Source organism: Strigops habroptila, chromosome 9, assembly GCF_004027225.2.
Source record: "Strigops habroptila isolate Jane chromosome 9, bStrHab1.2.pri, whole genome shotgun sequence".
NCBI lineage: Eukaryota > Metazoa > Chordata > Aves > Psittaciformes > Psittacidae > Strigops > Strigops habroptila.
In genome coordinates, this window is record NC_044285.2 from 41,801,022 (window position 1) to 41,826,368 (window position 25,347).

The 25,347-nt window shown below is 50.6% G+C and overlaps 1 protein-coding gene across 7 annotated transcripts in view; it reads left to right on the top strand.

The window, feature by feature from the left end:
- ARHGEF6 (Rac/Cdc42 guanine nucleotide exchange factor 6) overlaps window positions 1-25,347 on the top strand; it is a 42,131-nt gene that overhangs the window by 1,560 nt on the left and 15,224 nt on the right. For 2 of the 7 annotated variants that reach the window (XM_030498557.1, XM_030498558.1), the window contains exons 2-11: window positions 861-944; window positions 8,729-8,813; window positions 13,614-13,741; window positions 14,142-14,343; window positions 17,810-17,880; window positions 18,988-19,082; window positions 20,541-20,636; window positions 21,483-21,605; window positions 22,754-22,892; window positions 25,137-25,196. In XM_030498557.1, coding sequence (XP_030354417.1) covers window positions 861-944; window positions 8,729-8,813; window positions 13,614-13,741; window positions 14,142-14,343; window positions 17,810-17,880; window positions 18,988-19,082; window positions 20,541-20,636; window positions 21,483-21,605; window positions 22,754-22,892; window positions 25,137-25,196 — 1,083 coding nt within the window. Of the gene's footprint in view, window positions 1-860; window positions 945-5,553; window positions 5,594-6,683; window positions 7,814-8,728; window positions 8,814-13,613; window positions 14,344-17,809; window positions 17,881-18,987; window positions 19,083-20,540; window positions 20,637-21,482; window positions 21,606-22,753; window positions 22,893-25,136; window positions 25,197-25,347 lie in introns of those variants that run through there. The other 5 variants (XM_030498561.1, XM_030498560.1, XM_030498559.1 and 2 more) reach the window with 5 other exon arrangements.

The following is a 25,347-nucleotide window of genomic DNA, read 5'->3' on the forward strand; positions in this document are numbered from 1 at the left end:
AGTTCTTTGATTTTGTCTTTACATGCAGGAAAAACCACTAGAAGCTTGCAGTTGGCCGAGTTACTCATGTTCAGCCAGTAGCAGGAAATACCAGGCCTACCAGAGATCAAAATAGCTTGGTTTTGAATAGAAGGAGATGCAGTTTGTCTGTATTTACGTAAATGCCATTAATTACAACTGTAAATGTATTCACTCCTTCAGAACTCTTAGTGTAAAACACTTTGTTAGTCAGGAAATACACCAGAGAAGCAGCTTAGGTCAGGAATAAATAACAAGCCTTGCATCCATGGCATTTTGAACTGTCCCAAGGCCAGCAAATCCATTGGTACTGAAGCCATGTAAGCTCCTGCTATGGTTTTACAAGGGATATATTCAGGCGGTCCAAGAGTGTGGTAAGTTACTGCAAGAGGAAAAAAAAAGGGATGGAGTCTAACGAGAGATAGGAAATGGCAACATAGAGAAGCTGTTTAATTAAAAAGAAAGAAAATACCAGGTTCTCCACGCTGTAAAACAGGAGCCTTTATTTCTTGTGCACAAATCAGTTTTGCTAGCTTCTCTCCTGCTCAGACGTGATGCTTGGGGTGCAGTGTGTTCTTAAAGGCCACCAGTTTCCCACTGCCACTTGGGGCAGTGGCATCTGCTGACATTCAAAACAAGATGCCGACCATCTCGATGTGTGCATCACTTCCTCCAGTGGCTGGCTCTTCCTGCTTCGACAGCTTGCCTGCCTCCCCCACCCGCCCCCTCCAGAAGCTTCCCTAATTCAGTATAAACTGCACATGTCAATATTCATGCAGGCCTCCTGAATAGAGCCTAGACGGGAGGTAATGCAATGATCTCAGTGGATTCTCTTTCTTTAGCACTGCCTGGAGCCTAAAAATGAAGCTGATTGCATCAGTAATATTCAAGAGTTCTTGAAAGGCTGTGCGCTCCTTAAAGTGGAGGTAAGTCAACTTGGCTCCTTGCTTTTATTGTCATAAACTGCTTGTTCCATCAGCCTGTGGGTAAAAGCCAGATACCAGAGGGATGAAATTGGTGTCATTCCTCATCTTTTGTATGAGTAGCATCAATCAGAGCATGGGTAATTTTAACATTCTGTCTGGAGAATTTGGAAACAGAGTGCATTGGCTGTGAGCTTAACAGATTCCTTCTCATCTTTTGAGACAAACTGAAGTGATCAGGTTAGAAATACATGCCGCAGTAACCGGAGGTCTGTCTAAATAGAGTTGAACTGTGGACCTGTTTACATTGTTTTTCAGTGTTAGAAGGGATTGCAGGGTTTAGCCTTGCTTTGATATGAAATATTCCAAATACTGAAGTAGTTTTCATCTCCTTGCAACTGTTGTGTGAGAATCTGCCAAACACATAATCTTAAGTTGATCCTTGTACATAAAAATCATGCTAATGAAGTCAAAAGACATCTTTTCGGTGGCTATTACTGGTCCTATCTAAATACTGATTCTTATGCTTAAGCATAGCTCGTATTTGCAAGATCAGAGTCTAAACGAATCGCCTCAGAGGTCAGCTCATTTTGCCATCCGATCTTTTACTAAGTGCATATGGATTTAAAATGCAAAGACTTCTGTATCACACTTAAATGCCTACAGTAAAAAAGAAACTTGTAACTAAGAGCTGTCACTGTCTCCTTTGAAATATGCACAACACTGTGGAAGAAGAATACCTGCCAGAAGCAGGGACAGCATCCTTGGGCATTACACGGAATATTCATGCACTATAGTAAGAAACATCCAACCCATGGTAGCTCTGTACTTGCACTTTTCCTTTGGAAGGTCTAAACAAGCAAAGAGCCTTTTTTCAGAGCTTTAGAGCAACCCAGCATGAAAACGTGCTCATTCCAGAGCTGTTTCACCAGCCCGTTGTTTCCCAGTAGATGCATTTCTCCGAGCCTGCTGCAGCAGCAGCTTTAAGAACAGATAAATATAGACTCACCGAAGGCCTATCACATCAGAAATCAGTTGTTGCCAATCTTCTGGTACTGGCCATGTGATTTCCTCCGCTTTTCAGAGGGTTTATTTTTGTGTTTGAAAACTGATCATAATGCTTGTGGTGGAAAACAGTAGAAAATAGGAGTCTTAGAGAGCTAAAAATCAGGACAAATGAACAGCCCTCAACTGTTGTGCTTTAACACCTCACAGTTTTAAAAGCCAGTTCTGCACTATTGCAGCCACACTCCACAATCTACAGCTACCAAGAGCTAGAAACGTTGTGTGTCCAGTTCTTGGGTGGTGTTCTGCTCTTCCCTGTGCTTTTTCTTCCTTGGTTTTCATTTTAGAAAAGGTTTCTGACTTATTTTTTCCTTCTGATTTTATAACCCCTTTAATCTTTGAAATAGTCTGATCCTTCAGGAACTTCCCCAGTGCTCATGTAGCTGCCCCCGCACTGTGGAAGGAGACCTCAAAAGCTGAATAAAAGCTCAAATCTCTCAAGCTTAAATTTCGCAGTGAAATGAAAAGGATTTCTTCTTATTTTTTTCCCAAATATTAAGTCATATTAGAACACAGGAACTTTGCTTCTCCCTCTGTAGCTTCAGGCAGAGGAACGCTAGAGGTAGGACAGCTGAGATGCTGGGCAAGACATGGCACAAGGCAGAGTGCTTTTGCTTCCCTCTGGCTCTTCTCTGCCCATATTGCCAGCTTGTCCAAGCGCTCTGAAGGCAAAGCCAGGGGAGACATGAACACCCTCTGCCATGGGTTCCTTCTGAAAGCTGCCCTGTTTGGACCTCCTTGGCAAGGAGACTTCTGGTTCCAAGATCTATCCACCCTGAAGCTGCAGTGATCGGGTATTATGTCTAAGGAAGATGAGCATAGGATAGAAAATCTGATGAGCATGGGATAGAAAATCTGTACTGCTCCATTATCGCATCCCAAGGAAAGAGTAACATCAGGAAAGCTCTTGGTTTAATAGGTTTAAATGCTCTGACCCACACCTTGGATTTGACAATAAAACCCTCATGGTTTGGTCAAATTCTGCCCTTCTCCACAGAGAACTCTTGTTCCTTAGATATGAAGAACTAGCCTGGGACTGGATCTGAGCCACTTCTCCTGTCTTGAGACTGACAAGTGAATGTTAAGGTCAAAGATTCTGTTCCTGTTGCAGATATGAGCAAAAGAGGATGTTCTGAGGAAATTCAGAGCTCACAACTTCTACTTGTAGAAAAGGGCCTCATCCTGGGGAATCTCAAGCATGAAAAACCTCCTCCATGACATTAGCATCCCATCCTGGCATCGTGTGGCCTCACTGTACTTTGCCAAAGCACCATACCATGCCTTAAACTTATTTTTGCCATAGATGTTTGTACGGCTGCCATTTGGAGCTGAATACATCACTTCAGTGGGCACTGCTAGCGTGCAGGGCAGGTGAGCAGAGTGGAAGGTAGGGTTTCCAACAGCTTTGGGTTGAAACCCAAACAGATAGCGTTTGCCAATCTCTTCCAGCAGGAGGGCATGCAGAGAGGTTACTCCTGCAGAGCCACACATATGCGCTTCCCTCCTACCCTTCTTTGTTGTCCTGGTAACTCAATGTTAGGAAGTGGAAGAAAGGCACAGCGAGGCAAACAGCACCTTCTCCTGCCTTACAGGAACAGGGAAACATTTGGACATAGTGGAAGGGAGGGAGAAGGACACTCAGTGACATTCCTGCTTTGAGGTGGCTCCGTTAAGCTGCCGCACACAGTGGTGTGAGCTGAATCATCCATCTCATTGTAGGATATAAATAACCAAACTCTTCCTTAGCTTCAGCCCAGGACTGAAGCCTGCAACCATTTACTGCTTCAAATGTGTCAGTCCTAAAACAGAAGGCATGCAGGGGAGCCAACACCTCCTGTGAACTAGACAAGTGCTGTAATGAGCTGAAACAATGAGGCCGTGTCTGAAACTCTCCAACTGCTTTTCAGTGCTGTCATTTGATCCAAGTCATGAGCGCATCCATCAGCCCAGCTCTGCTGAGACAGAGGATGTGGGCACCTCTTTGGAGCTTAAGTGTCCTTAGTGGTTTGGACTGAGGAACAGTGGCTTCAACCTCTGAGCTGTGGCTGCGACCCAAGGTCTGGTCCAGTGAGTACTGCTAAGTGGGTTAAGGTGGAAAATGGAAGGCAGGAGGTTCTGTCCTGATGGTCAGGCAGAGTCTGGTGTAGTGGGTAGAGGGAAAAGATCATGAGGGAAGGGAAAAATTGGGTAGAAAGCTCCCAGTCTAGCTTGTTCTTGAGAGCACAAATGGGAATTGTTCATCTTGGCTTTAGCTCTTGACACCACTGCGCACACAGTAACAGCAGCTCAATACCTAAACATCATTTACTGCTGAGGAAGCATAAGACCTTCATTCAGCAGCAGCATTTTATTGCCAATAGGACCACAAAACTTCTGGCAAGGGGCTGGCGTTTGTGTTGAACCAAGAATGTATCTGCAGGAGTAATCAATAGCTGGATTAAACCACACAGAGCACGCAGCGTGTCGTTGCCATTGTGGGCAGAACTGAAGCTATTTCTGCAGTTGGACATGTTTGCAGCCTTCACCAAACTGTTTGTACCTGGACTTGAGAGCGTGAAGGAGCAGATGAAGAACCATTACCCCCTGGTGCTCCCAAAGCCCGCTCTGCTTTGATTTTGCTCCCAAGTGACGTTACCTTTCTAAGCTGGGTAACGCCAAAAGCCAGAGCTCCTGCCCTGCACAAGTGCTGGAGATGGGTATGTCTCAATTCAGAGGGACCCCGTGTCCCAGTGTCCTCCTGCTCACAGGCGTGTGGGGTGTCTTCTGACACCCCAAGATCCCTGCATGGGCTTGGGACCCACAGCCAGGCTCCCGCCGGCTCAGTACAGCACATCCTTCCCTTTCCTGCTGCTGTCCAGGTGTTCTCATGCTTCCCAAACAGATGGGCACCTGCAGCAGTGCTGTGCTCAGGACGCGCTCTCTCTGGGAATCCAGTGCCTCACTGGAACCGTGCCTCAGCTACAGGCCCTTCTGTACCATTTCTCTTCTCGGTGGTGCAAACCTGCTGCAATGACCGTTTCAATAGCCTGGGGTTTCCTTTCTTATCCTATCCCCCCCTTCATTTTCCCTGTCCTTTTTCTTACTCCTTTTCTCCTTTCTTTCCCCTTCCCTTCGCATTTTCATCTCTCTTTCCTCTTTCCTTTCCCCTTCTTTTTTCCTTTTCCTATCTTTCCCTTTCCTCCTTTCCTGTTTTCCTTTCCTCTTACCCCTCTTTCCTAATTCACTTTTTCCCCTTCCCTTCCCTTCCTTTCCCTTTCCTTCCCTTCCCTTCCCTGTTTTTTTTCCCTTTTCCCTTCCCCCGGCTATTCTGTTCTCCCCTTTCCCACCTCCCTTTCCCCTTTGCCATCCGCTTCCCGCCCGCGGCCGGCGGAGGGAGCTGCGGTCTCACGGCCGCTCGGGTCCCGCAGCGAGCATCGGGGCGGAGCGGGGCGGCGGCGCCGCCTGTCACTTCCCCTTCCCCTTCCCTTTCCCTTCCCTTCCCCGCGCCGCGATCCGGCTCCGGGTCAGAGCCGCAGCGGCCGCCCGCAGCCCGCAGCACCAGCCGCCGCCGCCATGCCCCGGGGCTGCGCGCCCGCCCGCCCGCTGCCGTGAGTACCGACCGCGCCGCGGGCACCCGCACCGGGCATCCGCGGGTGTCCCCATGGGTGTCCCCCCTCGGGCATCCCGCACGGGTGTCCCCACACCGGGGTGTCCCCGCTGGGATAACCGGAGCGCGGCTCCTTGCTGCCGATCTGGGGTCTGGCTGCGGGCACCGGAGCCGAGGGGCCCGGCGGTGCGCAGGGCGCTCCCGGCCGCTGCCTGTGTCCGTCCCGCCGGGGAGCCCCCGGTTACCCCCGTTACCGGAGCGGGGCGCGGGGGGGTCCTGCCCCAGCCCTCGGGTTTGGAGCGGTCGCTGGAGGTTTGCCGGGATGCGGTGGGCTCGGACTCGAAGCACAACCCGGCTTCCCCACACTTGAGCACCTCCCAAGCTGGTACTGGGCGTTTGGGTGCTGATAACTTGCTAGACGCAGCTGGAGGGGATTTTTCGTGGTCTTCTGGTCACTGCCCGGCGCTTCCTCGCCTCCTCGGTGCCTTTGGGAGGCCTGGCAGTGCGGCAGTGCAGGTTTCCCTCTCCCGGTGTGATGCCTGACGGAGCAGCCAGAGCGTTTCAGCAAAGGGAGCTGCGGTCTGTGACTCTGAAAGTCGGGAAAGCGTTTTAATGGAGATGCTCAGATGACAGCATAGGTCTAAGAGGGGTTTTGCTTACATCCACTGAGATGCTGCGAGGGCTGGAGCAGCTCTGCTCTGGAGCCAGGCTGAGAGAGCTGGGCTGGGGCAGCCTGGAGAAGAGAAGGCTCCTGAAGGGGAGACCTTAGAGCAGCTCCAGTGCCTAAAGGGGCTCCAGGAAACCTGGAGAGGGGCTTTGGCCAAGGGCCTGTAGGGACAGGCCAAGGGGAATGGCTTTAACCTGCCAGAGGGGAGATTGAGATGAGCTCTGAGGCAGAAGCTCTTCCCTGTGAGGGTGCTGAGGCGCTGGCACAGGGTGCCCAGAGAAGCTGTGGCTGCCCCATCCCTGGCAGTGTTCAAGGCCAGGTTGGACACAGGGGCTTGGAACAACCTGCTCTAGTGGAAGGTGTCCCTCCCTGTGGCAGGGGTTGGAACTGGATGAGCTTTAAGGTCCCTTCCAAAAGAAATCAGTCTGGATTCTGTGATCTTCCATGAGTTAAGAGCAAAAAACCTTTTCCACTTCTATTTTTCTTCCAGCCCCACAGCTTGTCTTATAGTTAGGAATGGAATTACGGATAGATTGTGCTGGAAAAAATAATTTTTAGCTCATAAATGAGGCCTTTTCTGTATGATTAATCTATTCTGGAACAAGCTGCAGAGTGTATTTACATTACAGTAGCTGATCCAGCAGAGTTTTCCATATAGCCATTGCTCCACAGTAGCTACTCCTACTTCGAGTTCATGAAGACAATTTCTTCATGAAGAAAAGTCCTAAAAGTTATTGCTTGGTTTGATGCTATAATTTCCTTCCCACCACCATTTTCCTCTGGATTTTGCCAGACTCTGAGCTTGCAGCATTATTCTGTGCTCTGCAGCATCACGGGTGTATTTTACTACTTTAAAGAAAGAAAATGCCATTCATTCAAGGCAGGACTTGTTTTTCTGGACTTACTGAAGTGGGGAAAAGAAAGGCAATGACAGAGAACGACACACCAGAGAGCTGCACACAGACATCCCTCCTGCTGTAACGTTGCATCCTCCAGCGGCTGCCAACAGGGTCAGCGCACGCCCAGGCTCTCCATTACCATCTCCCTTTGCACGCAGACACTCACGTCGCTGCCGAGGGCTGGAGGCGATGCTCAGATAGCGCTGCCTGCGCTTCCAGGGCACACAACTAGTTCATGCACCAGCTGGCAAAGGGGATGGGGTCTGCGTGGTCCAAAGGAGCAAAGCCAAGCGAGTGAGGGCGATAGATCAGCTCGGAGACAGCCCAAGGTAGGTGGGGATGTGCTGAGCGGTAGATGTGACTTTAATATTTATACTGGCAGCAGGCTGTCCCCCTCTGAGCACAGATTACATCTCTATAGTGTAAAGCCTTTCTCCCAGGATTGAGTCAGTTTGTAATATATTCTCACCAAAGAGCAGCCTTTGTGTCGGGCTTTGTTGCTGCACTGATGTGACTGTCGAGAGCAAGAGATGCCGTGAGCATCCAGGGCTGCGGAAGAGGCCAGGGCCCTTCCTAATGGAGATATGCCAAGTGGACTCGAGCTAAATGTGGAAAGCAAGAAAGGGCTGTTGTAAAGGGCAGTGCTACCCTCGAGGTAATTAAGGCCTCGTGTACTTATTTAGCAGGACACGGTCTTGTGTGTGTTGGAAGTGTTTGTAAGTAGATGGTGTCTGCCAGGAGAGCTTTTAAACCATCTTTCCTGCTCTTTGGATCTATGGTCTCCATCTGCAAGACAATGTGGATTTGGGGAGTAGCAGATGGTGCCTTGGTCATACTGATAATGGGAGATTTCTGTATCAGGAACTCTTTGTATCGCTTCTCTTTGCTTCATTAAGGGTAGGATTTGTGCACTTGGGGGTGTTTCTCAGGTCTTAGGAGGGATTGGAAACTCAAATTGCCCTTCGTTGTGCTGGGGGTGATTTCTGAAGGTCTGGGTGTGCAAGGTCCAGGTTACCAGTCACAGAAAATAAGCCCTTGCTAACTACGTGCATCTGTTTGAGGCTTGGGAATGCAGAATGCTTTAGAGTGGAATTTTTTCACATAGAATAACTGGTTTTGGCTTCCTGTAAAAGAATTATATATGCCATATTGCAACAGCAGAAAACTCTGTGTGTTTGTGTCTTCTGCTGCTGACAGTATGTGTGTATATACATGTATATGTACAGCCTCCATCTCTTCAGCTTTCGGTAACAAAAATAGCAGCGAAATCTTTCCTACCCTCGAGGCAAGCAATAACCTTCCCAGTGATGCTCTGCAAGTCCCTGCTCTGCAGCCAGCACCGATTTCTTTCTCCCTGTCCCTGCTGTTGTGATGGGAATGCTGCCGGATCTCCCTGCCCTTCCAGTGTGCTTGCCCCAGCAATTCCCTTGCTATCAAGGAAATGGGATGTTATCAGCCCTGAATAAACCCTTTCCCTTGCAGACACAAGGACTACTCAATCCTCACCAATACCCTCAGACAGCCCCAGTGGGATGGTTTGGGCTCAACTGACTAAGTTTCTCTTTGGTAGGTGTTTGATCCATATGATTTGTACACCGGAGAACAGTTCTCCAAGGTCCTGAGCACATTAACAGCTCTAAATAAAGCTACTGAAGGTAAGAAACAAGGTGGTTTTTCTGTTGCCTTTTCAAATCCTCTCATACATATGCTGGTACGGGGTGTGTTTGTTTGGTAATTCCTAGTTTATGATGATTTCTGGAGGCTTGGGCTTATGTTGGATGGTGGGATTGATATTTCATGCTTCTACCAACTCCAGGTTTAGGTGTGGCTGCATGCGCTTTGCTGGGTTAGGTCATTGCTTTACACAAAGGAACCTCTGCTTGGTTTTGACAGCATTAAGGGACCTCAAAGTAGGTCATTGTAAAGGAGCCACGATGTAAATGAGCATGCACCTCCCAAAATGCAAATAGCAGGGTTTAAATAGTGCATTTTCAAGCCAAAGAGAAAAACAGGTCCATCTGCATGGTATCCTTACTGAATGTCCAAAGAGATGTGGTGCTCTGTCAATTGTATTGGTGTTTCTGTCCTCTCCCTGGGCCCACAGAGCAGGCTCCTGGATTTGGGAATCAAGCTCATGGCTTGTGTTGCCTCTCTGGGTGCTGTTGAAGCAAAGCAGATCAGCTCCTCTGGTTTCCATCCCAAAGATGTAGCTCATCCCTACAGGCTGCTTTAAACTGATATTCGGTCACAGAGGCTGTGAAGGAGAGGTTCAACAGGGAGGATGATGGCAGTGCAGTGCTCTGGGGAGGGGTGAGAGGACCAGGGTCTCTTTTCTAAGGGCATGGGGAGCAGGGCTGCATGGAGCTGGGAAGGGTCTGCAGGATGGAAGGTGTTTATGGCCCCCTGTCATACAAGTGGATTTGCAGATAGTCCTGGTCACCCACCAAAGTCCAGCACCAGGAGAAGAGTTCAGTTTCCCTGCTGCACGTTATATTGTAGGCTATTGAAAAGGGGGAAATTCAATCACAAAACCCACTATTTTCCTTTCATGGGAAGGTTTTTTCTGTTGGTTTCCTGCATTTTGCCAAGCTTTGGTCTGTGCTGGGTTTCTCAGTTGTTTCAGGCCAGGTTGGACACAGGGGCTTGGAGCAACCTGCTCTAGTGGAAGGTGTCCCTGCCTGTGGCAGGGGGTTGGAGCTGGATGAGCTTTAAGGTCCCTTCCAACACAAACCAGTCTGGGATTCTGTGATTCTCTGAATATATATGTGATGTATAATAGTGTATATATATGTGTGTATGTGCATATAATGCTGCTGTGAAGCAATTCAGGTTCTTAGGCTGTCTTTCTGCAGCCCGCACTCAGCTCTCTCTCTGGAAGTCAGTGACCTGTGATTCAGCCTCAGCACATCTTCTCACAGCCTCTTCCTGCTCTGCTAAATGGCAGCACCCAGTGCCCCCATGTACAAAGCTCAGGGTATGTAACATGCAGGTTACCTAGAGCAGGAGCAGCCTCTGCAAATGTTGTCATTAGGATTGACATGAGCTTCGTTGTTCTGAGAACAAAAAGAGGGAGAAACTTTCCTGCCTCTGCGCTTGCCTGTTGCTGGGCTGTGATGGGGGGTGTGTGGTGTCGTTGTCACAACCCTCCCTTTATTTCCAGCCCCAGCTTTATCCTGGCAGCCACTTGTGTCCCATCTCACCCCTACAGTCACTGCACAAGGCTTGGGATGTGGCTTTGCTGGGGAGTAGTTTCTATCACACGTTAGCGACGGAGCTGTAGGGAAGCTGGGATCCTCCTGGTTTCATGGCAAACATCTGTTTGAACATATGCTTTGCCTGTTGAGATGTTAAAAAGCGCAATGCCTGCGCCATAATTAGCTGCTCAGGCAGAGAGCACCCTTGGGAAAAGTACAGGGTAAAATAAATACATGTCTCAAACGGTTGCTTTTTGGTGGCTTGGCCAAGTTCCTGAGAAGCAGGAGCCTGTGTCCTGCAAACCACCACTGCAGAGAGTCTGGTTTGTCTGTCCCACCAGAGGCTGAGTGGAGCATCAGGACAAGCCTGGTCCCTGCTATGGCCAGGGCTCTGGCATCCCCGTGCATCCCACCACCTGCAGAGCTGCTGCATCCCAGCACCCTTGTCAGAGGCAGAGGGAAGGAGGTGACAAGGAAACACCGTGGGAATGTGTTTCTGAGCATCCATTTGAAGTCCAAATCCTTGTGCCTTTGTGGATCTTGTTATGCAACTAACCGGAGGCATCATCTGTAGGGGATAAACTCGGTTCAGCAGCTGCCCATCAACTAACAGCAATACAGAGCTGATGCTTTTATCTGACAGTGAGGGCAGGGGAGGAAAACCAGCTGTGCTGGATCAGACGAGGCTCGTCTGCCAAAAATAGTGTAGGAATGTGAGCAGAAACCCCAGCTATTTTAACCATAGTTTAAGCAACATATGGCAGCAGCGTTCCATGCTGGACCAGGCATAAAATAGGACGCTGTCATGATGCCATATAAATGATACGTTTCCCTGCCAAACTGTCGAAGTCAGTTTTACATTTGTTTCTAGGTTGCTGTAAGATATTTATAAAGCCTTTGGAAGATTGGGAGGGGCAGGGAGAAGCATCAAAACCTACAGTAACCGAGTCATTCCCGTGGGACTGGGGCTGTTGGCTTGAATAAGTCCAGACTCTTGGGTCACATCCTGCCTTTTCAGATGGAATCAGGGGAAGAACATCTCAGGCTGGCAGCCGTCCCCCTCTCCTGGCCTGGGAGTCACTGGGAGCAGCCGAAATCACTGCTGCTCCAGTGTCAGGATGCTCCAGAGAAATAACCCCGCCACACGCTGTGTTTTCGAAGTGGGTTTTCCATGTGGATCTGTTTTGCTGTTGCTGCAGCTCAGGGAGCTGGGAATTCACTGTGTGGTTGTCAAGCAGTTGTGTAATGAGCAGACAGAAAACTGAGTCACTGACAGCACATACTGGGAGCGTTGTCGGTTGCTGGAGCAGGACTGGGCAGACTGGTGCGTGGGTATGGTATGGATGAGGGTTTGGAAGTGGTAGTCACAGACCTGGTCCCCATTGTGTAAGGTGCTGGGGAAAGACAAAGAGAGTCCATTCTCCAAGAGCTCACAGTTTGTGTTGCTCCAGGTCCAGTCTGAGGATGAGGTGTGTTCCTATTGAAACAAAGATCCTCTGGGGAGAATCAAAGCCCAGCTGAGTTCCTGTAACTCCCACCAGACTTCCCCTTCGGAATGGTTTTTCCACGTTGATGTTCAGGCTGGAGGAGAATGGGGGAACAGCAGCTTTAGAGTTTGTGTTTGCTGGTTCCTGAGCACACTTTGGGGCTGGATCACCTTCTCCTCTTGCAGTGTTTTCAGTGGAGAACTCAAAATGTTATGTGGGGACTTGCACACCCAGCACAGCGATGCCTGCAGACCACCACTCTCTGTTCTCCTTTGGAGGCCTATGGGAATGCTGGGTCCACACTGCAGGTGGAAAACAGCAGCTCTGGAATCAGGAAATGTTATTAAATCTCCAAAGAAGCTACAAGGCAAATCTTAACAGTTCTTCACAGTTTACTGCAGTGATGATATCTGCTGTTGCTTCATTTGAGCACCATGACACATAGAAAGGAGCATTGCCCCACAGTGTGGTGTGAGGTACAGTAGCAGAGAAGTACTGGGAATTACTGGGTGGCTGGAATCCCAGTTTTTTACCACTCCACAGCATCTAAACAGGGTTCTGGGACTGAGAAACAAACCCTGAGACTAGTGTGCAAAGTGAGGAGCTTCGAGTATGTCAAAGAGGCAGCTCCAAGGGCTGTGGATGATCTGAGCCCTTCCATGGGCTGTGATCTCCTGGGGGTCACACTCCTCTCCTTCCTCAGCACAGTCTGAATCCCTCTCTCACATGGCTAATGGCAGCAGTCCATGGACAGGGATCAGGATTGTGCCCAGCCTTTTTCAGCTGTATAATAAACCCAGAAGGACTCATCTGAATAGAGGAGGGATTGTGTGGCTGGCTGTCCAGCATTCTTCCCCAAGCAGTGCTTGCTCGGGGCCAAGAAACGTTCCTCACTGGGCAGCATTGGGCTGAGTATTATTCTTTCTTCCTACAGTTTTCTCTCTGAGTGATTTAATGAATTAATTCCACTGTTGGACTTCCCCAAATAACTGCAACTCACTGAAAAATCATGAGGTCTAAGAATTATATATTCACAGGGCTTTTATTTGCCATTCGCTTTTCACGTAGAATCCCAGACTGGTTTGTGTTGGAAGGGACCTTAAAGCTCATCCAGTTCCAACCCCTGCCACAGGCAGGGACACCTTCCACTAGAGCAGGTTGCTCCAAGCCCCTGTGTCCAACCTGGCCTTGAACACTGCCAGGGATGGGGCAGCCACAGCTTCTCTGGGCACCCTGTGCCAGCGCCTCAGCACCCTCACAGGGAAGAGCTTCTGCCTCAGAGCTCATCTCAATCTCCCCTCTGGCAGGTTAAAGCCATTCCCCTTGTCCTGTCCCTACAGGCCCTTGTCCAAAACCCCTCTCCAGGTTTCCTGGAGCCCCTTTAGGCACTGGAGCTGCTCTAAGGTCTCCCCTTCAGGAGCCTTCTCTTCTCCAGGCTGAACCAGCCCAAAGGCTTTTTAAGGGGAATTTCAACAGAATCCCATTATTTGATGTGTAGCTGCAGAGCTGGTGTGACTTAGGAGTGTCTCAGGATGCAACTCAACTTCTTCCCTCATGGAAGGGTTAACCCAGCCCAGCAAAACCATCCTCACTGTTGGTTAGGAGTACCCACTCTGGAGATGCAGTGCACTTGCTCTCTTGCTCTGATAGATGCTCTTTCAACTGTTGTACCGTGTTCTTGTTTCCTTTCCAGGCTTTACTCTTTGCTCTGCTGGGATGTAGAGGGATGGGGGACAGCTGGCTAGAACTCAGATGTTGTTTTCTTTTTCACCAGATCAGCCATCCAAGGGGCCATGTTCACATCTATCCTCTCTTAGCTCTGCGGCTGGAGGTGCCCACAGTGACTCCAACGGCACAGCTTCACAGTCAGCGAGGGTGCTAAGGAGGCAATCCAAGCCTGTGGTATCCTTTCTTTAACATCTCACCAAGGGCTTAATGGCTGCGGGGTAGAGGGGTATGAGTAGTACCCTTGGGTCAAGCACACCAGAGGGGCTTGTTCTCCCTTCACCTCCATCATGGCTTTGCTGCCTTGGTTAGAGATTGTGGCTTCTCCAAACCACAGTGCTCCTCTCCATGACACGAGGAGAGCGATTCCTGCCTGCTGTCCATTGCACTGTGAAGCTTGGGAGGGACCTTGTGGTCCTCTGGCAGGACTGCTTACACAACAGCAAGCCATTATTGCTTGTTCTAAAGAGCAATACTGAAAAACCAGCTGTCACAACAAAGAAGAACAATGCCTTGTCCTAGTGGTTTCTGCTTTCTTGGACTATTTACTGACGTTTTCCCATGTTTCTTTCCTTAGGAGATGACCGAGAATGGCAGTCATCAGCTGGTGGTAAAGGCCAGGTTCAATTTTAAGCAGACCAATGAGGATGAACTCTCCGTTAACAAAGGAGACATTATTTATGTCACCCGGGTTGAAGAAGGGGGCTGGTGGGAAGGGACCTTGAATGGAAAAACAGGCTGGTTCCCAAGCAACTACGTCAGAGAAATCAAATCCACCGGTAAGCACATTGCTTCCAAGGGCTGATTGAATGACGGCGCGATAATGCAGTGGAGAGCCTTGTGCCTTTGGGAAATTGCTGCTATTTATTAAGGACCATTTGCATCCTTAAAGCAGCAGGGCTAATGGAAGGATGAATGAGGCCAGAACGTAAAGCCTAGTCTTGTGCATGAGTTGTTTGAGAGCTGCTTCACCCTCTTCCTCACCCCATTCTATTGCTGCCTGGATGTTGCCGGAGGATGAGGCCAGAGACGGCTGTGTGGGTCCCCTTTGTCCTGGGAAGCTGCCAGGTCATTCCAGTGCCTGAGCATGGAGTTAGCTTTTTGTTAGAGACCTCGGTCAGGAGATGTATTTGTGTTTGATCCTGATGTTTATGGCAGTGCTGGAATGGATGGATGAATGGATGGATGAATGGATGGATGCTCACGATCGCATCCAACCAACAAAACCTTGTGGCCCCAGGGAATGGTCCCCTTTTGTCCATAGCGGTTTCACATAGTACATTTTCCCCCCAGATGCATCTTCTGCTGTGATATTGAGAAAGGAAGAGGGAGGGGACGATCCATCTGATGACATCTGCCTTCACTGATCTTTGTTTTGAGTGTCCTTCCCATTTTCTGCGATGTGATTTTAACCAGATGTGGGGTGGTGATGACAGGAAGCATGCCCCTGGCTGACTGCCCCGTAGCGGTACATATCCATTCAAACTACTCACCCCCTTGTGCTTTCGAGCCCATTGTGTGATAGAAAACTTGCTTCTTTACCAAATTCAACCTAATTCCTTAATGCGCCTTGAGGGTTTACCCCAGATAGAGACCTGTTGTGTGCTTGTTGCTGTTTCATGGCTCAGGATCAGCCCCGGCCACTAACACATGAGCAGTGGCCTGCAAAACGTACAACCCCCATTAGACATCCTTGCGCCCACACTGGGAAGCAAAAAAGCAAAGGAAGGAAGAATAAAAGTAATGAGTGCTCAGAATGAGGCCAGGTTTTGTTTAATTCTACATAAAAAAGTCATTGTTAGGATAACTCATCTCCCACTGTTTCCCCCTGGGAAATGGTGTCTGAGCTGGAGCAGGACGTTGCAGCGGGTTGAAGTCTTGTCTGGCACAACCCAGGAATCACTAATGAAGTCAGTGAGGAAAGAAATGTTGTTAAGAAAGGAGAGCAAACTTCAATCCTGTGGGGGAATCAGATGGAAGCTGCATGAAATAACAGCACCTCATTGAAGCGGAGGGTGAGCCTCCCATTGATCCTGATGTAGGACCCCGTCCCTACAGCTTTTCCCTCCAGATCCAATCTCCAGCACCCATTTCACATGAGAGGAGGCTTTGTTCCTTCATTCCCGTGCTCTCTGCTTGCTCATGACACATGGTTGTGTTGCAAATGATGGATGCAGGGATGGATGCTAACCTGCTCCTGCCCGGGCCTGGGGGCTGCAGCCCTGGGGAGCTGCTTTCCTCACCTCCAAAGTGTGGGACTTGTCACTCTAAATGGAGTCACTTGTTTATCAGCAGTGTCTATACCTCACTGTGTCCTAAGCGTGCCCTTTGGGTGGAAATAACATGCTGTGTGGAGCAGAGCTCTTCCAAGGCTTTAAATGAGGCACAGAGCTCCCGGCTGGAAGTGACAGGAAGCTCTAAAGGGCAATGATTAGACAATACATCAAGCTGTGCTTTCCAGGGGCTAAATTTATCAATTTCAAGCTTCTCCACTGCTATCAGTGTGAAAGTAATTGATGTCAGTGGGATTTAGCGAATGCACAAGGAAGTTTGCTGATGACACTGAGCTGTGTAATGCAGTCGACACGCTGGAGGGAAGGGATGGGATCCAGAAGGACACGAACAGGCTGGAGAGGTGGGACTGTGCAGCCTTATGGAGTTCAACCAGGCCAAGGGCAAGGTTCTGCCCCTGGGTTGGGGCAGTCCCAGCACAAACACAGGCTGGGGGAGACTGGATGGAGCAGCCCTGAGGAGAAGGACTTGGGGGTGTTGGGTGATGAGAAGCTCCCCATGACCCAGCTTCAGTGTGTGCTTGAGCCCAGAACCCCCCCGTGTGCTGGGCTGCACCCCCAGAGCGTGGGCAGCAGGTCAGGGAGGGGATCCTGCCCCTCTGCTGCGCTCTGGGGAGCCCCCCCCTGCAGTCCTGATCCAGCTGTGGGGCAACAGCACAAGAGGGACGTGGAGCTGCTGGAGCGAGGCCAGAGGAGGCCATGGAGCTGCTGCGAGGGCTGGAGCAGCTCTGCTCTGGAGCCAGGCTGAGAGAGCTGGGCTGGGGCAGCCTGGAGAAGAGAAGGCTCCTGAAGGGGAGACCTTAGAGCAGCTCCAGTGCCTAAAGGGGCTCCAGGAAACCTGGAGAGGGGCTTTGGACAAGGGCCTGTAGGGACAGGCCAAGGGGAATGGCTTTAACCTGCCAGAGGGGAGACTGAGATGAGCTCTGAGGCAGAAGCTCTTCCCTGTGAGGGTGCTGAGGCGCTGGCACAGGGTGCCCAGAGAAGCTGTGGCTGCCCCATCCCTGGCAGTGTTCAAGGCCAGGTTGGACACAGGGGCTTGGAGCAACCTGCTCTAGTGGAAGGTGTCCCTGCCCGTGGCAGGGGGTTGGAACTGGATGAGCTTTAAGGTCCCTTCCAACACAAACCATTCCATGATTCGATGATTTCCAGGTTTGTTCAAATCTACCTTCATTCAGAGAAGAATTTTGCATCACAAATGACTGTGGGGGTCAGGGTCCAGCACCTCAATTGGTGTTGGCATCAAGTGCCTCATGAATCACCTGGAACACAACGCTGTATCCAGCATTTCTGATAGACAGCCAGTTTTAAAACCCAAATTTTGTGGGCTGGTTGGAGCCATACTGTATCTCCAAACAGTGCCAGACATGCGGCTGCTGCCAGGGATTTCAGAGCAGACCTGTAAGGGAGCTGGCAAGGGCTGTGCAGTGCTGCTGGTGCGGCTCACTCAGCTGCTGCACTGTCATAGAATCATAGAACCACAGACTGGGTTGTGTTGGAAGGGACCTTAAAGCTCATCCAGCTCCAACCCCTGCCACGGGCAGGGACACCTTCCACTAGAGCAGGTTGCTCCAAGCCCCTGTGTCCAACCTGGCCTTGAACACTGCCAGGGATGGGGCAGCCACAGCTTCTCTGGGCACCCTGTGCCAGCGCCTCAGCACCCTCACAGGGAAGAGCTTCTTCCTTATATCTAACCTGAACTTCCCCTGTTTCAGCTTGAACCCATCACCCCTTTTCCTATCACTACAGTCCTTGATGAAGGGTCCCTCTCCAGTATCCTTGTAGCCCCCTTCAGATGCACGGCTTTGGGCTGCTCCTGGTTCTGAAGCAGGCAAACGAGCCTGCAACTGAAGGGTTGTGTTCACAGGGATGATGTTATGTTTGTGACAGTGACTTTTCCTGCTGGAATAATGTGAGCTGTGCAGTGTCATTTACTGATGTATTTTTCTTTGTACAGATAAACCGCTCTCTCCCAAAGCATTAAAAGGACTTGAAAGCACTCAGCTGACAAAGAATTATTACCCTGTGGTAAGTTCCAAAATGCCAATCATACATTTTAATAAGTAGCATATTATTAGTCTCCTGAACTGGCTCCTTCCCATAGAAATCATTGGAGCAGTTGGTAACAACTGGGGATGTGACTCTGTAGTTAAATACAGTTGTTGCCGTTTTCCTTGATTTAAGGCTGTCGAGACAATAAATGGAAGTTGCTGCAAGATGTCAAGAGGAGAGACTCAAAGTGGGCGACTGAGATAATACAGCAGAGGTGGCAGCTTTCAGGTGGATGTTGGGGAACACAATGTCTCTGTTCCAGTCGTTGCCATGGGCTGCAGGGTGTTGATAAAGATGGGGAGATGATGCCAGGGCATGAAGGAAGCCAAATCAGGGCTCTGATCCATGACCCCTTTTTTGGGTTTGGCTGGAGATGTTACACCCCAAGCTGCCTGCCTTGCCTGTGCCTTGGAGAAAGGGCAGCCCCACAGCTCACAGCCTGGCTTGTTGGCTGGGCTGGGCTTTGGAGCAGGTTACAGCCTGCTGGGCTATCAACTGGAGCTGCAGGAGGCATGGAGAAACCTCCCCTACCAGCCTGAGGTCTGGCAAAGAGGGGCAGGTACCTTGTGCAGTGTAAGGGGGTTGAGATGCCTGCATGTGAACGTCCCTGGCTCTCTGTGCTGCAGGTGAAACGTGCTCATCAGCATGTCTAAATATATTTCAAGCAAAGCAAAGCAGAAATGGTATATCCAGAGAGCTGGGAACCACCTCCTCTGTCTCCAAAGCTCATCCACATTGAGAAACCTAAGCGCTGAGCAGCAGCGTGCAGGCAGGGGTTTGCCAGAGATGAATTGGCTGCTGAGCTGTGAACTCAGAGCTGAACTGACATTGTCTTCATGCTTTGCCAGAGAAGGAGCAGCCTTTTAACACCTCCTTTCCAACCCTCCCCCAGTTTGCCAAGTCAAATCCCCAAATTGGACTCCCAGGGCTTTCCTGAGCGTTCTGGGTTCTGCATTAACAAATGTCATTTATGGACTTTAGAAATACACTTCCATGCTTTTCCCTGCTCGGAAGCTGATGTCGTGTTCCTTTGACTAGTTGCTAGCACAAGGATGTACTCAGTGCTGTGTCTCTCACCCTTAGGTGTTGCAAAACATTTTGGAAACAGAACGAGATTATGCGAAGGAACTACAGTCACTTCTGGGAACTTACTTAAGACCCCTCCAGTCTTATGATAAGTAAGATATAAGGGCATCTGAGGTGGAGAGAACCCTGTGAAATGGGCCATAGATCATTACTTTCCTGCTTATGAATGTTTAGGGCCTGTTGCTGCTCTTGTAAAGCCTCACAGCTTCTCTGTGAACCAGAAAAGCCCCCACATTGTAGTTTCTGCTCTTCCCTGTTCCACAGAGGTGGTGCAGGCATCAGGCTGTGTTAGAGATGGGCATTTCCTGCTGTTAAACCCTCTGCACGCTCGTGTGTGGCTGTCCCAGCATGTGTGTTCCCAGTGGTACACCTTGCATGGCTTCTCCCCTTGTCATCTGCCTTGTTGTGACTTCTCAGCCCCAGGGGGCATGTCCTCATCATCTCTTCATTTGGTGCATGATGACATGTATTCTCTGTGGTTAGATTGCCTCTCGCTAAATCCAAACTGCTGCTGGGCAAGAAGTGACTCCCCTGTTCCTGTGTTCCTCTCTGCACAGCTATCAGCTTTAAGTGCCTCCATGCTTGGGAAGAGCGTGCTGCCATCCCTTAGGGCCTCAGCAGCACCGGGGGGGACATTGTCAGGGCTTACCTGTGGAAATAAGCTGATGTGTTTCCATCCATGCTGAGGCAGCACACACCATCCTCTGCTTACCCAGCACGCTGGTGCCTATCAGCATATCCATGTTGTTAGTGTCACCCTGGTGCAGTTATCTTCACCTCCTGCTTATTGCTTCAGCTTCACAGCCAGCTCTTCCAAAGGTGCCATCAGTGACCCTGTCCATGTGTCTGCGTTTGGGGCTGGGGTCGCTGTGGCCAAGCACGCTGCATGGGGACTGGGTACCCCAGAGCATCACAGGCAAAGAGCAGACATGGTCCAGTCTGGAGAGATGGGGCAGTGGTGTCTTATGGCCTTTGCATTTAAACCTCCTCCTTCCCCGGGTCTCCGTGGGGGATATATTCAGCTGTGAAAATGTCTCATGCTCTCAGCCTTGTAGGCAGCAAATGAGGGTGGTATGAGTGGGACTCTGAGGATGGCTCTGTCGGAAGCATCAAGCTTTAAGCTTTGCTATGAAGAATCCACCTCGCCCAAGGAACAAAACAAGCCCTACCCAAGGAGCAGCTCTGTAGGACCTTCCTGCCGCAGGGAACTGCACAGCATGAATCCCTGCAGACAAAGCTGTCTGTGTCTGTGTCCACACCTCCCTTCCCACCCCTGGCTGAAATCCCATCTGTCTGTGTTTATTAGACAGCTAAACATCAGAGGAGATTAGTGTGATTAAGTGATTAAAATCCAATTAAGATAATCCTTGGCAGCAGACATCTTCTCCGGGAGGCTGTGGTCTGTAGCAGATCATGGATTTTGGATTTTCCCATGTCTGATGGTGTATCCGGGGAAGGAGAAATTCCTAGGTCTTTCTGGAAGGACAGATATCATGGGAGTGCTCCCTCAAGCAACATCTCTCTGATGCTTGTTGATTTGATTCTTTTAGGCTCAGTGCTGTGGACATCGCATCGTTGCTGGGAAACATGGAAGAAATCTCTGCATTTCAGCAAACATTGAACCAAGCCTTGGAAGAAGTTGCAAAGTAAGCTCATGCCATAGCACTGAGGTTGTTAAGCTATTAAACTGCAGCTAAAAATAATAGAAAGACATGTTCATTAATGTTCCTCCTGGCTGCTGTCTTAGACTTGTTAAATATAGAAGGAAATAACAGGATTGAAGAGGCAGGAGGGAAGGTAGAAGAAGCTCTGACATTTCTACTGTTAAGGCGTCTGCTGAATGAGGGTGTCACTAGACCTGACATGAAGCGTACCTAGACCAAAGATGCAGACACAAACAGGGTGGGAGATCTGGCAGGCAGGAAGATGGGGATTGCCAGGGAGCAAAGAGCAAGTTATTAGAGGTGATGATTTCCCACAGGGAAGCTGGCAGATGTGTTCAGCCTTAGCCTGGCCTCTCCTTTGGAAGGGCTGAAAGGAGATGGGGAAGAGACTGAGCATTGGAAATACATTCAGGCTGTGGCTTCTCTTTCTCTCTCCATCCCCTCTGTCATATTCATGGGCAGCCCAGACAGTGGGACCACCCTTGCATTGCATCCAGTTCTTTCCAGCACATCCTCATCAGCCACGGTGGGCTACAGCATCCCAGCTGCAGCTCTGCTGGTGGGACAGGACCAGTCGGTCACGCCTTGCCCCAGGCTGATAGTGGGTTGTGGTGGTCACTGTCTGCCCCACAGAAACCCAGACCCATCTGAGGGCTTCCTCCTTCCTCCACCCCAAGTGGCAGGCATGGGTATTCTGCTCAGTGCTGCAGTTATGTTGTGACTTGGCAATGTCCTGGTGCAGCAGGTGGTTCCTGGGCAGATCCCTGAGGGTGCTGTAGGTGCAGGGTGCAGAGCAAGAGGCTTAACATGGTGACTTGGTGTCCGTAGGCTCCCTGAGAACCAGCAGCGTGTGGGAGGCTGTTTCATGAACCTAATGCCCCAGTTCCGCTCCCTGTACCTGACGTACTGTGCTAACCACCCCTCAGCAGTCAACGTCCTCACACAACACAGGTGAGTGATGGAGGAGGAGATGGAGGCTGTAATCCCACCTTTGAAAAGTTACTTCTGTCATTTACACTTGGCCTGGTGTGGCTTCTGACCTGCAGTTTGACAATAGGGCAAGGGGATAACATGAGATCCTGCTGCTGGGAAAACTGCTGGGGCTTTGGGCTCTTAGCTCCAGCATGGAGGCAACTCATGCTGCTGGTGTTCAGAGCTGGTCTCACAGGTCCTGGCTGCACATACAGGACTCTTCAGTAAAACAGAGGCAACCTCAGCCCTTGCAGTAGCATCTGCTATGATTGTTGCTTGCTAAGGACAGAGGTGCTGTTTCAGACCCACTCTCACAGGGGAGTGTGGCACTATGGTGTGGAGCACATAGTTGCAAAAGGAGGGTGGTCATCAAGTCACCCGGAGTCACCTCAATTGTTAAATGAGCTGCTGTTCTACCAGATAGTTGATTTGCAGGGTCATTGGTACGTAGCAGTAATCACATCTTTCTTCATGTCCCACTTGAGTAGACACTTGAATTTGAGTCACATCATGCTAAAGAGCATGCCAAGCCAAAAGCCTATAAGTGTGTCATCCCTAGTGCACTTTAACTGTCCTCCCTGCAGCGATGGGAAAGCCAGGACCCCTGAACATACTATTTAAGCCTTCCCATTCAACAGTGGGAACTCACAATATATTTACTTACCTTCTGAAATCCAGCTTTAATTCAGCCTAACGCAAAGCCTGGCTCCTGTAAATGACTCACTCAGGTGGTTCCTCGGTCTGACCCCTTTCCTTAAATCAATCCAAGAACCAGCTTTGGCAGATGTGCTGACACACACAGGCCGTGTTTTCCAGAGCAATGTACACGCTACCACCTACATCACTGCTCCCAGCAGCATTCCAGCGTGCTGCTGCAGCATCCTTCAGCACAGCACCCTCCCCTGCATCCCTGGGGACGAGGGTCTTGCTTGGCTGGGAGCTCGCAGCTCCCTGCCAGGTTTGTGGTGCTGAGGTGCTCAAAGGGGGAGGCTGAGCTGCCTTGGGAAAGGCACAGCTCAGAGCAGAGCCCTGGCCATGAGGAGAGTGTGGGAGGCAGCAGAACACAGCCCTCGGCGGTGGCGAGCCCTCCTCCTCCTCCTTCTTGTTGTTGTTGTCTCTATTTATAGTGATGAGCTGGAGAAGTTCATGGAGAGCCAGGGTGCAGCCAACCCCGGCATTCTCATCCTGACCACGAGCCTCAGCAAACCCTTCCTAAGGCTGGATAAATACGTGACGCTGCTGCAGGAGCTGGAGCGGCACATGGAGGTAGGTGGGATGTGGGGGGCTGCTGGGCAGCATGTGCCCCTTGATGCTGCCCCCCCAAGCTGCTCTGCCTGTTGAGCACCACATTGCTACAAGTACTTACTGCCCCTCCAACGAAGTGTCCCATCTCCAGGGGACATTATCTACCATTCAGATTAGGAGTGGGAGAGCAGTGGAGGAGTCTGGGGGATGTTATGGGAAGGCATTGCCTGCTCTTTGCTCCAGCCCATCCTCAGAGATGGGCTATTTCCAGCACAAGTAAAAGCAGAGTTCGGGGTCAGGCCACAGCTGGTATTTATTTGCACAGCAGATTATAAATCAGTGGGTTTATTCTCATTTCATGAGATTCCAGTGCCTGGCCACTCACTCCCAGGCACATTCCCACCCCTCACCCAAGGCTTGTGCTCTAGGGTGGAGGCAGAGGTAGACCTGGCAGCCGGCACAGACACTGGGTGAGTGCCTGGAAGCAGGGAGAGCAGCAAAAGGACACACAGACCCTCAGCGAGCAGCAGATCTGCTTTAGGACATGTCTCCCTCCGTCTCTGGGGACTGTAGAGATCTCTGCTGCTGGAGCCCTGCTCCTCGCCTGCGGGTGCATTGCAGCTGCAGCGTGCAAACCCCGAGGGTAGTACAAGGAGGTGAAGAAAACAGAAGCAACAGTCTATTTTTAACCGGGTTTGTTTTTTCCCTCTTCCAGTATTAATTACTCAGCATGATTCACCAGGGTCATTCAAATCCACGTCCCAGCCAGAACCCCTCCGTGTGCTGGGCTGCACCCCCAGAGCGTGAGCAGCAGGTCAGGGAGGGGATTCTCCCCCTCTGCTGTGCTCTGGTGAGACCCCCCCTGCAGTCCTGGTCCAGCTCTGGGGCAACAGCACAAGAGGGATGTGGAGCTGCTGGAGCGAGGCCAGAGGAGGCCCCGGAGCTGCTGCGAGGGCTGGAGCAGCTCTGCTCTGGAGCCAGGCTGAGAGAGCTGGGCTGGGGCAGCCTGGAGAAGAGAAGGCTCCTGAAGGGGAGACCTTAGAGCAGCTCCAGTGCCTAAAGGGGCTCCAGGAAACCTGGAGAGGGGCTTTGGACAAGGGCCTGTAGGGACAGGCCAAGGGGAATGGCTTTAACCTGCCAGAGGGGAGATTGAGATGAGCTCTGAGGCAGAAGCTCTTCCCTGTGAGGGTGCTGAGGCGCTGGCACAGGTTGTAAGAGCACTGCAGGTACACCACAGACCTGTCCTGCTCTCACCCAGCTTAGCTGAGCTGCAGGGACTGAGCTGAGCGTGGCTGCAGCCACCATGCCCATACAGAGACAGCATGCTCTTTACAGGATGCTGTGTGGGATTCAGCAGTGGATTCAAGGACACACACATCACCTATTCCTCTTAGTTTCTAAGATGAGCGTGGGAGGTTTGTTGCATGAATCAGTAGGGTTGAGGTTTAAGCTGTGATGCCGTGGGAGGAGGATGGATGTGTCCAATGCAGATGTATGCAGCATGGATGTGTACCAGAGCATTCCCTCTGCTGCTGTGCAGCTGGAGACAGGGTAGGTATGTTCAGGGCAATCCTCATCCCAGATTCAGAGGTAAGCAATCCCAGGCAGCCTCTGACAGCCGCAGGGACCGCTCCATCACAACCTGGACACCTTAGGTTTTGCCTGGCATGAGGACTGGATGGTGAAGAGCTTATGATGTGGGGCCCTAGATCCAGGAGAAGGTGCTAGGAGAGCATTAGCATGCAGCTGCAGTCAGAGATAAGGGGCAGCATCCTGCTTTCCCCTCCCTCACCCAGGAGCTCTCTGCTCAGATCTGCCCTCCCTTCAGCCTGGAGGTGAAGCTCCCATTGATGCTCATGGAAATGGCACCCTTGGTGGGGCAATGGCTACAATGCCAATGGGAGTTTCCTTCCTGAAGGTGAAACCAGAAATCCACCCTGCACCTCTGCCTGTTTTGATTGATTTTCTTTGCAAGCTGGGTCTGTTCCGAGTAAAATCCCATCTGTTCTTGCTGTGGCCACTTTGCACTCATTAAATTGATATTAATGAATTGCATAGCTGCTTTAAACCATGTCCCGTTGAATTGGGTGGTGAGGAAGGTACCTGGGAGGCTTTGTCCCCTCCAGCAGCCCCTCTGCCCTTCATCCCCCTTTGAGCACCCTGTGAGCTCTGCAGCCCTGGGTACGCTGGGGCAGTGGGTGCTGCACAGGGTGATGATGCTGGTGGTGGTGGTGGTGTCTGAGCCTTCTTCTCTCCCTTCACTAGGAGGCGCATGCAGATCACGAAGAGGTTCTGAAAGCCGTCACATCCTTCAAGTCCCTTGTGGTAGGTGGCAGTTCTTAAAATAGCACACTCCATTTCAGGGCTGCATTGAGTGAGTCAAGCCTGACATTTGTCTCCTCCATTAGACACAAAATAAGTCTTCTGGAATGGAAAAGATGGCTTAGAAAGCATCTTCATTTCAAGTTTCAAGCCT